The 17,346-nt window shown below is 45.9% G+C and overlaps 1 protein-coding gene across 1 annotated transcript in view; it reads left to right on the top strand.

The window, feature by feature from the left end:
• Nucleotides 1–2,614: 2,614 nt before the first annotated feature.
• Nucleotides 2,615–17,346, top strand: part of LOC126474560 (uncharacterized) — a 35,631-nt gene continuing 20,899 nt past the window's right edge. The window contains exons 1-5 of the mRNA XM_050102036.1: nt 2,615–2,801; nt 5,908–6,123; nt 8,653–8,828; nt 11,664–12,303; nt 15,710–16,071. Coding sequence (XP_049957993.1) covers nt 2,615–2,801; nt 5,908–6,123; nt 8,653–8,828; nt 11,664–12,303; nt 15,710–16,071 — 1,581 coding nt within the window. The remainder of the gene's footprint in view (nt 2,802–5,907; nt 6,124–8,652; nt 8,829–11,663; nt 12,304–15,709; nt 16,072–17,346) is intronic.

The raw sequence follows: 17,346 nt of genomic DNA, 5'->3' as shown, positions 1-17,346 counted from the left end.
TGAGTTTACAAAGTAGAAAGAAGTTTAAGTCCAGTAGGTTTCCCTGCATTTCCTAGTTGTATTACCAAAAGTGAATTGCAGCTACTTTTTTGACGCCGGCATGCATACCGACGTAACAGATCTATAAAGATCACAACTGGAAGCTGAGGGAAAGGGAAATACGTTTTTGCCCCTGGAGTGTAATTTCTGCTGTTGTTCAGTACATATATTATCACCATTTCAAAACAATTCGACATTCAATACAAATAGATCTTGGTTGTCCGTAGGCAAGAAGCTTCTTTCGTAGAACTCACACAGGACCATTTTGAAGCCCCTCCAAGCGTGCAACCAAGTTTAGCGCCTAGTAGGCAAAGAAAGCGAACCACATTGACTTCATCCCAGAATCTGTCGCTACTGAAAGGAGTCTGGCGCAGAAAGTTGAAACGAACAGTGGGCGGTAATGGGAGGTGAGAGGTCGCTTTCTCGCCGCTGTTGCAAGTGCTGATTTCCGAGAAAAGAAGGAACGATCCGAAAGCTAAATCCACGCCTACGTCAGCGATCCAAGTCGGTGACAGACCACCAAATTTCTCTTGCCATAACGGCCTCTCGCGTGGGTGACGGTGCTGAACTTGTTGACTCCTCCTGTATAACTAGACGCGCTATACTACCCACCATCAATTAAAATTTACAAAAACTTTCTCGTCGCTCGCAAATGCCCACGGTATAGATCCCTGCTGCAAATCATACCACTTTTACTTACAGCACTTCACTCACTGCTGCCTTACCGAGTTAATGCCGCGCATTAGTTGTACATGTCGTTGTCCAGAAGACACAACGGTAGCGAGCTGGGTGACAAATTTCCAACTATCTACCGACTGAAACAAGAACACTACTTGAGCCAGTGCTTTTGAGTGAGAGAACATACTCTCTCTTTCTCTCTCTCTCTCTCTCTCTTTGCCTGTGGCTAGTTGGCATTAAGATCGCTTCACAATTCGTGCAAATCATAGACTGCTGCCCTCACTCAGCGCTAAACATACATACACTAAGAGTACATGTTTTTGTCTCGGACATACTTGCCCAAAAACAAAACGATCACCAGTCCCTTAGTTCCGAAAAAGGTTTGCGAAAGATTTCCGTTTCTTGTAAGCCAAGTGCCCGTACTAGGAGTCTCTTCGAATACATTTCCAATGGGGAACGTCTTTGTCCCATCACTGGTTCACTGGGATTTGATTGAAAAGAACGTAGCTGTTCAATGGATCGAATGCATGTCAGCCCACCCAAGGGGGAGGAAGTTAAAAAAAAGCGTATTGTCAACTTTTCATCACCTTTTTTCAGCTTACGACGAACGTGTGAGGTCTTGAGACACAGAACAACGTGGTACAGTAGCTAACACGCTGGATATGTATTCGGAAATACCTGTTTCCAATTTCCGTCCGACCATCCTGATTCAGCGTTTCGATTGTTTTCCGAAATAACGTCACATGAATGCTGGTATGGTTCCTTCTAGATGGCCGCATCCGATATTATTGCTCACCATGTCGAAATGAGTTAATGCTCTGTCTGTAATCACCTCAATAATTACGAAATTCTATAATGGAAATTTTGCCTTCTCTTTTTGAGAGATACGTTCGCTTAATGTCAAGTCTGTATTATTTTTCATGGAAGTTCTACACATTTTCTCGCAAATGGAAACCGACAAGCCTGTAGCTGTCCATACTTCCCCCGAACATCAGTTACAGAAAGAAAATTTTCTTAAGAAAGTGTCTAACAACTACATACGAAGAGCTTATTAGGAGAGTCTACCACAGAACTGAGGAAGTGAAGAAGTTCGTAAACGGAATATTTTTCTTTAGTGGTATTTTTGTCTGTCAGTGTTAAGTCCAAGGAGAATTACGTACGTCTAAAATAAGTTTATACTCTGCAACTTACGTACAATAACACATGGAGGGAGCATCATACCAGTATTGTCTAATTTCTTCTCTATTCCATTCTATTTTATATGCATCTGCCAGTTCCCTAATTCCTTCCGAAGATTCCCGCTTAAGTTCCTCGAGTAACTCTGTTTTCACTTTCATTTGGGCTATACCGACCTGTTATGATCCTAGACATCGCGTCTCTGTTTTCGATGATTTTTGTCATGAATAGGACACAAATACTGGGACAGAACTCTAGAACTGGTCGAACTAGGGTCTTGCAAGCGATTTCCTTTGGAGATACTTTTCATTTTTCCACATCTCCTCCAGAAAATCCAATTATCTCATTCGCCTAACGTACTATGAACTTCAAATGTTCGTCCCGTTTCATATTTCTGCTGAATACAGTACTAGCACAAAACACTTACCTGAAGTTACGTGTAACCCTGGCTATCTCTTTGTTATAGTCATTAAGTATGTTGTTTCGTTCTTATAGGTAAAAGATAGCATGACTGGATATTTGTCGGCATTCTCGCCACTATTATTACTGACTTCCGATTTTCGGCTCGCGGGATGTCCACGTCGCAGTCGGTTTGTCCGAGTTTACAACTTCCATTGGTGCTCCCCAGGTTGTACACGGATCCTTCGGTTCATGCCACGGACATTCGAAATGCATTAGAAGTTAGAGCCAGTGAGTGACAGTTGCTCGCCCGGCACTCGGCATGTCCGTGACACGCCTGGGCGGAACGCTGGCGACATTTGCGTCAGGCGGGCTGGCATTGTCTCTGTGTGTCTCTGCTCGTCCCACGCGGCGGCATCCAGGGCAGCGGCGGGCAGGGCGGAGCGAAAGTGAAAGCAAGCCGCGCGGCGGGGCGTGGGCGGCGGCGGCGGCGCTTCCCGCGCGCCTCCGTCCGTTTCGACACCGCAAGAAACTCACGCACCACACGTATTTGGCAGCTCGTCTCGAGCTGGCCGCTCGTCACCAGCCCAAATGTCTTCCCTACTGAAACTATAACAACAGAAACGAACTAAACATGTTTTCGGCAGCGTAATTTATTTCACAACGACTATTTTTTTTAAATACTTCTAAATAATCCCAACAGCACCTTCTTAATGTAATATTTACAAAACTTTTCATATGATGAGAACATACTTACTCATCGTTAACAGAGAAACTACTAGTACTCGATTAGAAGATTAATGGTCAACTTCTTGGAGTTCGTCGCAGCTCGAAAATATTTAGGTAGAATGCTAAGAAGCACTGTGAAATTATACAAACTTGTAAAAATCTGCTGCAGAGAAAGTAAAGGGATAATTTTGTATCGCTGAAAGAGTTCTGGGGAAAATGAACACAACGCGGTAGTACGACTGATTCTGGATATGGAGCCGTTATCAAGTAGACATTAAATTCTTCGTTTGTGTGGCCATATTGTCCGTAGTTGCTTTACAGTTCTTGATGGTTATCAAGTAGATGTGACAACGGCTATCGAATGAATTTAGAGAGGCATAACAAGAATCGTAACAGGTCTTTAAAGTGCTCTAAAACACGTGGCGAAGCCCACTTTGGTCCATTATTAGTGGTTCCGTCGTCTGTTTTATTTGCAAATGAAGTACCGAAAAGATGACCCCGTTCTAGATTCTGTTATAATTTCCTTTTTCTTATCCTTGTCGGTCTTAAAGTGAACACACTAGAATGGTTTTTAAGTATTTCTTGACAAAGGATGCTACAAATACGACTAGCACTATTTCAGGGAAAGAACATCACCTTCCGTTCCTTTTTTACGAGATAAGTTCTCATATGGGCTGTATCTCACAACTACAGTCCCAGTATAATGTATATTATTAACTTCAGGCTTCCCCTTCTCTCCGATTTGGGAAAGATCCCAAACACTCCGACGTTAGGGAAGAGTATATCGCATATAGCCTCTCGCACGTGATGCACCTACCAGCAATATATTCCAATACAGCAGCTTCTCTTTAGAACTCATTCTCACGATTCGGTGTGGCAGGTGGATTTTAACTGAAATCGTTTTTCCGAGCCTTCTACAGCTACTCAGACTAGATTTTATTCATAGAAAAAGCAGCAGTATAACTGGAAATTTCAACAGCGATCTTCTCCAATTCTGAAGCAGTGCAATATGTTTAGGCTGTTTTCGTTAGTTCATAATACAATTTTTTGCGTACCTCTTCGGTGGCGCGCAGAAATTCCTAATCCTACCTACTATTCTTGCTTTTTTCAGTCGTAAGACACGTTTAATGCACGTATCCTCTGCAAGTCTCGTCATCTCCGAATAACGCGACCTACAAGCATTTGAACCTGCTTTCCGTATTCATCCGTTATTCTCCCTCCACAATTTTTACCTCCCCTCCCCCCCCCCTCACACACACACTTCTGTGCATTAATAAACTGATTCCTTCATGCCTGAGGCTGCATACTATCAACCGATCCCTTCTTTTAGCCAAGTTGTATCGTAAATATCTGTCCTTAAAAATTTTGGAAATTTGTGGTAAGGCCTATGGGACCAGACTGCTGAGGTCATAGGTCCCTAAGCATACACACTACTTAATCTAACTTAAACTAACTTACACTAAAGACAGCACACACACCCACGCCCGAGGGAGGGAGGACTCGAACCTCCGACAGGGGAAGCCGCGCGAACCGTGACAAAGTGCCCCTGACCACACGGCTACCCCGTGATGCGAGACCTTAAAATATAACATCCCTATATTAATAACATCGACGAGGAACTCAATCGTTTCACTCTAATTTACTTTCAGCTCCCTTCATGACACAAATGTTTAGAAGTACTTTCTGTTGCAAAAACTAGACCTTTGAACAATTTGCTTCCTAAGATCAGAAGAAACCATATTTAGTCACCTGCAAAAGTAAATAAACATATTTAGTGTTTAAATAAAAACTGCTGTGCCTTTACATCCCACTAGTTCTCTCTACAACACTTCAAATCTCAAACTGCCTTTACCTAAAGCCTAAGACACGCCTAAGGTCTTCCTCCTTTGTTGCTAGTGAATCTTCATGGCTACAGGGTCGTAAACCATGAAAACCTTTAGGTCCTAACTTTGTGTTCCTGGTTCCATTGTGTCTTGCCGACTGACGGGTCTGATTTTGAAGATAACGTACATTCCGAATGGTTATAGTTAAAGTGCAGCTATTCACAGAGGTCCAGTAATTATCGTATGGCAGTTAAACTTGGCGGATAAGCTAATACTTTAATGTGGAACCGATTTACACTGGAAAAAAATTAGCTCCAATTTTGGTCAGCACTGCATATCGAAACATTTCTGTAAGTCTTTCTTGTATTCACAGCGCCAGATTTGCCCCTGGTGGCCAAAATTGTAACTAATTTTTTTCAAGCATAAATCGGTTCCTTGTTCAAGAATTAGAATATCTACCAAGTTTCGCTGCCATCCGATAGTTACAGCCCACACTGGACCTCTCTGAGCGGCTGCATTTAACCGTGGTACCACGACAAGGAGGGCTTAACCAGCAGAAAAAATCATTGTCAAAGATAAAACTTAACTATCGAACAGGCAAAGATAAAACTTATCTGTCGATTCTGCAGGGCTATAATTCCACGTAACTGTGTATGAAACGTTAGGAATAGAAAAGTTTCAAGAACCACCACCACACAACCAGAAGGTTACCAGGAACTAAGACAACCGTTCGTGCAAGCTTCCATTTGTGTGGTCTTCTTCCTTTGTCGTTTGTTTCTTTTCTTTATGTCGTGAATTTTGTTCATTTTCACAGTTATTTTCAGAACTCAGTAACGGATAGGAAATTATTAATCTCAGCTTTTGTTATATTTTCCTTGGCCACAAGTTTGTGTAATAAGCATCTTCAGTTTATCCATAAAAACAAACAATTATAAAAGTCCAACAGCTGAAAACAGTCACTTGACAAAGTTCTTTTACACACGAGCTGCACAGGCAGCGAGAGCCATGTTTTTTTTTCTTTTTTTTTTTTGACACCACTGAGAGTTATTTTGCATTTGTGCAGGCAGGACTCGGCACGTGATGAGGCTCGCGACAGCATGGCGGCTGGCGGCGCTGCTGCTGGCCACGACAGCGGCGGCCACAGCGGCGGCGGCGGACTCTGAGGACTGGTCGTGGGGCGGCGGCCGCGACGCCAGGACGCAGCAGCTGGCGCCCTCCGCCCCCACGGCGGCCGCCTCCGCCCCCGGCGCTGGCGTCCCGCCCTCGGCCGCTGACGCAGGTGAGGCGGCGCTCGGGCGCTCTCTGCCTCTCCAGTAACGCTAGAGCTGGAGATCGGGCCCCCGTCCCCACTGATGAATTTTATAATATTGTAAACCGTTTTAACTTACTGGGAGACTGAGTAGTGTTGGCTGGATGCCCTCCATGTTTTTCTGGCGGCTAAAGGCAGTACCAACCTTCACCGACAAGTCCAAGCATGGAAGAACCGACATGAACACTTCAGACTACACATCAGAGTAGAGAAAATTTTTTTGTGGCGGGTTACTAATAAACAGCGTCAGCGTCAGATCCGGTCCAACGGTCTCGGTTGACAAGTAAGAGGAGACTCAAAGTAACGTCTGAATAACAGCCGAGCATAGCACTTTGAAGGTGTGGCGGTGAAACTTTTAAGTTCCGTGCCACCCTCCGACGGTGGAAGGACAGAGGAGGGGTGCAGCAATGCGCCAACTCTATGGCCAAGGAGAAAAGTGGCTGGACGTGAACACGCCACTGCTAGTGGCTGTACGAAACGGGCAGAAAAACGTGGTCGTGTGGGCCCTATCGTCAGTCATAGCCCGAATCCGAGTCTTCCAGGATTGTGAGCGGAACGGGGTGTCGGTGCCAGCGCCGTGGAACTGTGGTGCCATGGTTTGGAGTCCAGCGATTGTGTCACGGAGGACGTCCACTTTTGTGTACAGTTCTCGAGCCTTACGGCGAATGGTAGTCTTGAGTACAGAGAATACTTAACACCTCTTATCATAGATCTGCCAAACATGAGTACATTCAAGTACTTTCGCTCAAAAACCGCCGACGATGGCTCGCTCCTTCCAGAAATCTCAAGGCCCGTTTGGAATGCATCGCTTAAATAGCGGACAATAACTGAAGTGCTTTGTAACAAGAAGATACCGGACTGACTCATGTCGAATTTACACGATCCAGTCACATTATTGTGACCACTGCCTATGTTCGACCTCAACGTGTAGTAACAATTCACAGACAACAGGTGGCAGCACTAGCGAAGAAGGTATATGGGGTGTCGGGGGAGACAGAAACCACAGCAGTTGCTGTCGTAATTCGAAATCGGAGCAATTTTATCTGACGCCAAAAACGGCACGATCATTGGCTTTCAGGCCAAGGGAGCAAGCATTTCTGATTCGGCTAAGATTCTAAACTGTTCGCGTGCCGACATGGTAAAACATACCGTCCATGGCAAAATGGCACTAGCCAAAAGAACCGGCGCAACTGTGCTGCGGCACGCGACATAGAGGGCAGGTGTCTCCTCAACGAAAATTCAGCGAACGTTGCTGCGTATGGACCTCCGCAGCAGGCGCCTCGCTCATGCAGCCATGACATCCTCATTCTTCGTTTTTAGCGAAAAAACATGGTCAACTTGCTAGAAATATTCTTAACAAAATTATCTGAGGCTGTCAGTTTTACCTGCGTTACGAGATAAGAAACAAAACCGCAGATCTATTTTGCAGGAAGCAGATTGTCGAGTCGTAGTTGGTTCAGATACATCACTAAGCCAAGTACACTTCGCAGCTCTTCTTGCCCCTGATATGACACTGAACAGAAAGTTCTACTGCTTCTTTCGTGAAGAGATAAATAGAAATGACTATTACGGAAAGTTTTTTCGTAAGATACAGGAAGTATAGAATAAATGTTTCTCGATATTCCTCATTATGTGCCACTTTTTTGACGGAGTACCAATAAAAACTTCGATTCACAATAAAATGCATCTGGCTGGTAGAGCTGTACACTTACGTAGTTATAACAAAAATGTCAATTGTTTTCTTTACAAGTTACTTCACAGCCGTTGGCAATTGATTAAATTAAGACATGTTTCTGCTGACGCTGTAAGTTTATGTCGTACTTCTATTTGCTATTGGCCAGTTTCAATCTCGCGGTGATCATCAAGCATTTTCATGTACGTGGTCTACTGTTTATAGACCGTACACGAAGTCAAAAACTAAAATTTAGAAAGAATGCCGCGGTGTGTTGCATCCAACGTTGTCAAACCACGGCATATTGACAACTGTTCTTCGTTTTTAGCGAAAAAAACATGGTCGACTTGCTAGAAATATTCAAGGGTCTCTTAACGAAAGTATCTGAAGCTGTCAGTTTTCCTAACATACCTGCGTTACGAGGTATGAAACAAAACCGCAGATCTATTTTGCAGGCAGCAGACTGTCGAGTCGCAGTTGGTTCGGATACATCACTAAGCCAAGTACACTTCGCAGCTCTTCTTGCCCCTGATATGACACTGAACAGAAAGTTCTACTGTTTCTTTCGTGAAGAGATAAATAGAAATGAGTATTAAGCGTCTCTGGACTGTGGACTGAAGACCACAACAACAACTGCACGTATGTGCACTTTGCCTGGTAGCAGTAGACATATGTCCATTTACATGCAAATGTTCGACAATGAGGTGGAAATTTTCAAAATAAGCGCATACTTGTCTTTATTTAGAAAACGTAGTGGCTAGAAATGAACTGGTCACCGGCTAGGAGTGACCCCGGTTGCTAGCAGAGCGCTCTCGTCTTGCCCACAGGCGTGCTGCAGCAGGTGGTGGACTCGATCCTGCAGTCCGGCCGACAGGGCCGCAACCTGGACGGCTACGACGACGTGTACAGCGACCCCAACGTGCAGCACGCGCTCACCGCCGGCAACGACACGCAGGCGCGCCACTACATCCGCGAGCGCCTCTGCAACCTGGGACTCATGGCGGTCAGTACCACCTCTCCGCAAAGCTCTGTCGCTGCGCTACAGCCAAGTGCGTCCTTACTGGAAGACTAATGCAGGGGAAACTTCTCTGGTGTGCTTTCCATTCCGATTTTTGTATGAGTATCGCCTTACTGCTGCACTCAGCGTCAGTCATTAATTTCTCCCAATATAGCGTGTCTACCTACTTAAATTCGAGCATGATCAAAGACATTCATATCTGACATTCGTTGAGCATCGTACCCATATGAAACTGATCAAATAGTAACAATTAACTCGCTGGCTCTCCATAGATCATTTCGCACCGTGTGGAATACAATAGACACTGGTAGTGGACAGACTGCAGAGCTTATCATTCTATTAGCAATATCCTTCCAAACGCTCCACTCACGTTCTGGAGAAGTGTGGTTTAAATCCCTCTGAATCATCATCCCGTGGTTACTGCTTGTGTTTTGTCTTTGGCTACATAGTCGTTGAAACGTCGTTAAGGGCTAGTCTTCTTTCCTCCCTACAAAACGTCCAAATGAATTAAAATTCTATCCATCTTTACGGCAAGACTAGAACTTACTTCCTTTGCTCATCCATCTTCCTCACTGACTAATACAGGTAGCCACACCAGAAAAGAAGCACAGGATGCCTAAAATGTTAAGATGAACAATTGCAATGAAACACACATGATTTTAGATTATCTCAGATTTATGTTGAATAAAATTTGCTACCAGTCACAACTGTTTTTTTTTTTTTTATTAAAGTCACGACCGGTACCGGGCTTATGTCTATCTTCAGGTGACTATGCATTCAGTTTCATGCTTCCACCTTCAATGTTGCAGCTCACTGTTCAACCTAAAGTTAAGTTACACGCTGTTGACTATGGAGACGGAAGTTAAACCACTTGAGGTGGGAAAATGCCGATGTACTTACATATAGATGGTGTTCCGAAATCGTGGCAAATGTGCAGTTACAGTTTGGATACATATGAAGTATACATAGCATAATAAATATGGTGTCACCGCCAGACATCACACTTGCTAGGTGGTAGCCTTTTAAATCGGCCGCGGTCCACTAGTATACGTCGGACCCGCGTGTCGCCACTATCAGTGATTGCAGACCGAGCGCCGCGACACGGCAGGTCTGGAGAGACGTCCTAGCACTCGCCCCAGTTGTACAGCAGACTTTGCCAGAGATGGATCACTGACAAATACGCTCTCATTTGCCGAGACGATAGTTAGCATAGCCTTCAGCTACGTCATTTGCTACGACCTAGCAAGGCGCCATTACCAGTTTATATTGAGATTGTTATTAATGTATCAACAAGAGCGATGTTCTCCAATTATGGATTAAAGTTAAGTATTCAAAGAGCTTCGTACTTTATTTATTAGACTCAACTCCTTTAACTGTTCCAGACCTCACGCCAGCCTGCGTGAGCTTAAACGCGTGCATTTCGGCCTCCTCTAGCAACACGGTGTTGGCTCTTCTGCCAACACATCAAGAAATGTGCAATAACAATTTGAATTTTCCATCTATATGTAGGTACATTCATCTCTTGTCGCTTTGCCACTTCCAAGGTTTCACTAATGTCTCCCTATTCAACATCACGCTAACTTGTTGTTTAGGTTCAACACGGAACTCTAAAACTGAATCTTGACATAGGAAATTGAACGGATGCTGATCTGAAGATGGGCAGAAGTCCGAACCACCTTCAGTTGTGACTGGTAGCGTATTATATTCAACGCACCCTTTAAACGACCAGCTACGGAGCTGGTTGTATCAGGTTTATTATATTTTTATCTATGCTTAGCCTTACATCCTAAACATAACGGAGTATTACATGCTGCTAAATTTCGTTTTTGATTTTACAAAATACTATCGACAGAAATCTAGGTTTCTAACATATTTCCTAAGAGTCCTTTTTTTACCGTCAGGATTTCTCCGAATCCGAGGGGGGTGCTAGTTGTGGGTATAGCTGCACGATGTGGCGGATACACGTCATTCAACAACTCATTCAGAGCAGAGAGTCGGAACTGGGCTCCATTTGGGCAGTGAGTCTCCGCATCTCCCACAGTTTTCTTTTATTCCTTTCAGTGCAGACCAGTGCTTACGTTGTCCCTCAAACACTAGATCTTAATGTATCCTTCGCCTACCAGTCTGGTCCATCCAGTGGCCTTCATTAAAGTCATACGCTTGCACCATGTGGCATTAGTCTGAAGATTATCACTGGCTGATCGAAATCGGTTATGGTATTGTGAAATACTCATACCATTATGTCGTAAAAATGTGTAAAAAGAATAAAAGAATTTCGCGTGGTTCGCTGCACTGTCGGGAGTCTTCGAACGCATAATTGCTGCATTCTTGTCACACCACATTGCTCACATGACTGATTTTCAATTTTCATTTGGCTGCGCAGCTTCTTTGAGTCATTCACACATTAGCTACAGTCTGATCCATGAACGATGGCGGTTCGTGACACGGACGGGGATTGTATTGTTGCCGGTTCAAAGCAACTGTTGCGGTAAGAGCATACTTGTGCTCTGCGCTTGAAGAAAGCGTGTATGCTGCAAATTATGTCTCTCGCATGCTTATGTAGAATTTGTCGCTTACCACCACCAGCAACAGTGACAACTCGCAACAAATAGAATAAAAATTCACTAAATAACTCGCTACGATCACGTTTAATACTCGCATTGGCTACGATTTTCACAGCAGAGCGCTCATTGGCTGTCGGAGAATACGCGACGTGGATGCGCGGTACAAGCACAAGTTCGCCCGCCATCGTTCGGGACTCCAACTATAGTGTAGTGTACACAGCAGGAATGTAATTTCTGGTCACGCCTCCCCCCGCAGTGCGACGACGTGGTGCCGAAGCGGCCGTACGTGGAGCCGCACGAGCTGATCTACGCGCAGCCCGTGGCCATCAAGCCGGTGGGGCAGCCGATCCCGGCAGTGCCGGTGCGTGGGCCCCCCAAGAGGCTGCCGCCCCCGCACCACATCCCCCACATCCCCCACATCCCCCACAGACCCCCGCGCCCCTACCCGCCCGTGCCCGGACCCATCTACGGAGCGCCTAAGCCGCTGCCACCGCCCGTCTACGAGCACGGCTTCGACGGCCCGGTGGCATCGCTGCCGCCCCTGAGGCCGCCCACCAAGGGCCCCATCGACGTGGTCGTGAACTCGCACAGCGGCGTGCAGCAGCACGTGCACCACCACTACCACCACGGCGAGGCGGGAGCCGCGATCGTGAAGCCGGTGCCGCTGCTCGACCACCAGCCGGCCACCGGGCCCGCCTCCTTCTACGAACCGGGCCACACCTACGGAACGAGCGCGCCGGGCGGCGGCTTCACCGGCAGCTTCGCCGGGGGCAGCGGGGGCAGCTTCACCGGCAGCTACGGCGGCAGCAGCAGCGGCAGCTTCAGCGGCGGCTACGGCGGAGTCGGCGTCGGCCCCTTCTACAAGAAAGAGCTCTCCCTCAAGGCACCTCTCAGCGGTGAGTATCTCAGCGGGGCGCCACTCTCTTCTACTCTGCGGCAGCCCGTACGAAATATGAAATCAACATCACTTTTGCTACACAGCTGATACAGTCATCTTTCCATGTTGGAAATATCAGGTACCTGGGTAAAAACTCGCTGCATTTATCCATAGTGAGTACATCCCTGGGTGTCCTAATAATCGAATAACGCTTATTTTAGGACTTTTTCTACTTCCTTGATTCCGTTCCTTTTCTTATCCGGTAATTTTCGCCACCGTAACTCATTGGTCAGCGTGTCCGGCTGCAACGCGGAGAATCTGACTTAGTTGTTTTGTCGGGCGGGCAACCACAGCCAAACTTCGACATTTTTCCAAAGAAAGTTCCGCACTGGCTGTATAAACGATTTTTATTAAATCTGCGACCGGTTTCGCACCACTTATCGGTGCATCCTCAGGCAATATACGCTATTTATAACATGGTAACGTTGAACATTGCCCTGTAGCCACTCCCCACCATTCACGTCCAATATACCGTCTTGTGGTGAAAGCGGTAGTTAAAATTTAAAAATCTTTTTAAAAAAAAATTTTAATGATGGGAGCGGCAATGACCGTGCAAGCTGAGAGGTGGTGCGCGGCAGGGCAATGTTCAACGTTACCATGCTATAAATAGCGTATATTACCTGAGGATGCAGCGACAAGTCGTGCGAAAGCGGTCGCAGGTTTAATAAAAATCGTTTATACAGCCAGTGCGGAACTTTCATTGGAAAAATCTGACTTAGATTACCAGTACTGCCAGGGGTTTTTCCTTTGTGGGAGGACTGGATTGCGAAGCACTTAGCCTCATAATACCAGTTAAGCAGATACTTGATTGAGAAGTAGCGGCTCCAGGGTAAAGAAAGCCGATATCGCATCCAATGAAGACACTGGCAGAGGATGACAGAGCGATTGGCTGATCCCGTGTGGATTATCAGGGTCAAACGTGGAGTTTCGCTTTGCTTTGCTTATTCGGAAATTAGCCAAAATCTTTAGGGCTAACGATACGCTTTCGAGTGTTCAGTCGAGTATTTGAAGAAGATTACTCACCCAGTCGTCAAATTATTGTCAACAACTCTACTGATCACCTGTAAGCATACCATTAATCAGTCACGCCGAGAAAACCTGGTAGGATTGATATTATTCGATAAATTCCGGTCACATTATCTTTAAAGGCAACTACTCAGATGCTTACCACAAAAGTTATCCTGCGAATGAATATACGCAGAATGGCAAAAAGATGTGCCGTGTATGACGTTCGAATGTTACGTATAGATGCGGAATATGGGGAGAGTGTAAACATTGTATGTGAGGAATTTGTCACAGACAGGTTTCTAGTATCACTTGTCAGTACGTCACGAGTTAACAGATTTTGAACATGGAATGATAATCAGTACAATAATCATAGCAAACCGGAGACTACACAAGAATTGGGATTCCGAGGTCGATAGTGTCTAGGGTGGATCTTTAACTTCACAGAGACAATGTTTCCACACGAGTATATGTTTTACGAACGGTCTTCATATATTCTTGGCAGGACCATATAGGGCGATAGAGTTTCTACAGTGAGGTGACAAAAGTCATGGGATAGCGATAAGCACATACAGATGCGGGTAGAATCGCGTTCACAAGGTACAAAAGAGCATCGCACTGGCGGAGCTGTCATTTGTACTTCAGTGAAAAGGTGTCGGGCGTGATTCTGGCAGCATGACGGGAATTAACAGGCTTTCAGTGCTGAATGGTAGTTGGAGCTAGACGCATGCGATATTCCATTTCGGAAGTCGTCAGGGAATTCAACAGTGCGAGATCCATAGTATTCAGAGTGCGCGGAGAATACCACATTTCAGGGATTAGGTCTCACCATGCTCAACGCAGCGGCCGACGGCCTTCACTTAACGACCGAGAGTAGTGGCGTTTATATAGAGTTGAGAGTGCCAACAGACAAGCAACAAGGCGAGAAATAACCGCAGAAATCAACGTGGGACGTATGGACGTACAACGAGAGTATCCGTTAAGACATTGCAGCGAAATTTGGCGTTAACGGCGGCCTGATCTGATGAGTCCCGATTTCAGTCGGTAAGAGCTGATGGTAGGGTTCGAGTGTGGTGCCAGCGTCGCGAAACCATGGACCCAAGTTGTCAACAACGCACTGTGGAAGCTGGTGATGGCTCGTAATGGTGTGAACTGTGTTTGCATGGAATGGACTGCGTGATTTAGTTCGGTTACTCGGAGACCATTTGCAACCATTCATATACTTAATGTTCCCAAAAAAAGATGGAAATTTTATGGCTGACATTACGCCATGTCACCGGGCCACAGTAGTTGGCGACTGGTTTGAAGAAAATTGTGGACAATTCGAACGGATGATTTGACCACCCAGATAGCTCGCCATGAAATCCCTCGAACATTTATGGGACGTAATGGAGAACTCAGCTCGCGCAAAAAATGTTGCACTGGCAGCACTTTCGCACTTATGGAGGCTTTAGAGGCAGAATGGCTCAATATCTCCTCAGGGGAGTTGACTTATTGAACCCACGCCACGTCGAGAAAAAGGAAGTCCGACACGACGTTAGTAGGTATCCCATGACTTTTGTCGCCTCAGTGTATTATGAGTCGGACCGCTCCCAATTTTAATGAGGGGCGTAGTGTACGGGGATAAATGTACTGCATAAAATTCAGCAGTCGACGACCAGCATCACATCCATTGCGTTTCTACGACCTTTAGCCACTCAGTGTCTGTATGTGCATCATGATTGTATCACTCTCATTATTAACAAGTGTTTGAAGACAGTAAGACTGTTCTTATTTCGTCTCTACTTTCTCAAGTAGCCCTCTATCATTCATTTCAAGGCACTCTGCTCTAAACAAGGCCTAAAATCATGTGCCATTGTAGTACTGCCTCGATTGGGACGTTTTTCCTCAATTATTGCATATAACTGACAAAGCAAGATGGAGACTAGCAAAGGCAACGATGGAATTCTTCTCCACAAGAAGCCCACTCGTATCAAACATATACCGAGTGAGATGGCGCGGTGGTTAACACACTGGACTCGCATTCTGCAGGACGACGGTTCAAACCCACGTCCGGCCATCCTGATTTACGTTTTTCGTGATTTCCATAAATCGCTTCTGGCAAATGCCGAGATGGTTCCTGTGAAAGGGCACGGCCGATTTCCTTCCCCATTCTTCCCTAACCTGAACTTGTGCTCTGTCTGGAATGACCTCGTTGTCGACGATACGTTAAACACTAATCTCCTCCTCCGTATTAAACATAAGCCTTAATTTTCGCCCCATATACCCGTACATTCACTGTAACAAAAGATTCATCTATTTACTGCCTACGTAAAGTGTTGTACGTTGGACGCAGGTGTGAAGTGTAAGCGCATGCGCAGGTAACGGCCTGGGTTCGTCGTACGCGGGCAGCGGCGGCGGCAGCAGCGCCGCCTACGAGACGCCTCGCGCCGATGGCGGCTACTACACGCAGGACTGCGTGTGCGTGCCGCTGGAGCAGTGCCACGATTTCGGCCGCAAGGAAGACGGCCTGCTGATCGACCCGCGCAACCTGCCCTCCACGATCGAGGCCATCGACGACGGCGCCGTCTACGTCACTGACGCCAACGGCACTGTGGTGTCCGTGACGCGGCACGCCAAGAGGGACGGAGAGGCCTCCAACGCGACTGCCGCAGACGACCAGGAGACGGCAACGAGTAGCAGGCGGCGCCGGGACGCCGAAGAGAACAGCAACGTCCAGCCGGTAAGTAGCGCGCCGGCGGCAGAGAGCACCAGCCAGGGGACGCTTCATTCCGGTCCTGAGTAGCAGTCACCATCCCGACATCGCTCCTTCCAAACCCATCGCAGTGCGAATAATTCTCCGCATGGGAAACTGATTACCACAAAATCTCTAATGGACAAGATGATCTCATGCACTACAATGCACATTAGGTTCTATCTGGATGTCAGTCTTGCTCTATACATGGCGCTGGATAGTGGGAATCGCAGCGATAAATTATTTTATTTGGAGCACACAGGCAATTTTTTATATTAATTTTCCACGCAAATTATTTCCCTTTATTTCCAATCGATTTCGAAGCCTTTTATGGCCCCATCTTCAGGCATTTAGGCACAGCTATGTAAATGAAATACACTAGGAAATATACCTTTTCGCTATATGACACGTGTGGACTAAACAAAATAGTAACTTACAACTTTGAATAGGGCGCTAGTTTTACCTTAGTATTTTGTCTATTTTGTATCTATAGGTGTAGTCCAGTTACAAGTTATACAGTGTATGCCTAAATGCTTCAAGACGAAGCCATAAGGGGCTTTGGAATCGATTAATTGCAACTAGAGCAAACAACAAACACAAATGAGTGGAAAATTAGCATGAATGTAAGCTGTGTGCTCCAAAACAAAGTTAGCCCTAAGCACAGGTAAGGGTTGTTGGGAACGAAATAGGAATCCCGCGTTGCTGTCCTGGGTAAGGTCTTGGTGGTTTTCTCCCATCTCTTACGAAACATACTGTGTGTACTATTGTGATGAACGTTTGTGCACAGTAGTGTCGTGTTTGTGTTGTTATGGTACAGCAAGCGATGCTTTCCTCAACACGAAGACTGGTTTGAGCACTGCAGTGCTTTACCAGGCGTGGTCTTATTTGAAGTGATGTGTCCTTGCTTTTTTCGATTAGTCACTTGCAGAGGGATCTAAAGTTTAACATGGATTCCGAATCACGATGCAGTTTTCTCGTTGAATGACTAATCATTAACAGAGACGAAAGTCGAGACAAACAACAGGGAAAAAATTCTAGCGCCGAACGTATGGAACAAGGTGAAGGTTTTAGCTGTCGTTTTATCCACTCGAGTAGCATCAAGGAAACCTCTGAACTCCAGAAAATGTACCTCTTCATTCCTTGTCGGTCGAATATGGTGACGGAAATTACTTCCACCAACAGATTCAAACCCGCTAAATGCAGATCGAGCATCACAGAACTGTCTTACTTTGGCCACTTCATCTAAGGAGCTGGGTTGTTTCT

This window comes from Schistocerca serialis, chromosome 4 (genome assembly GCF_023864345.2).
Source record: "Schistocerca serialis cubense isolate TAMUIC-IGC-003099 chromosome 4, iqSchSeri2.2, whole genome shotgun sequence".
Lineage (NCBI taxonomy): Eukaryota > Metazoa > Arthropoda > Insecta > Orthoptera > Acrididae > Schistocerca > Schistocerca serialis.
The sequence above is the reverse complement of the archived record's forward strand: the minus strand, read 5'-3'. Positions and strand labels throughout refer to the sequence as shown.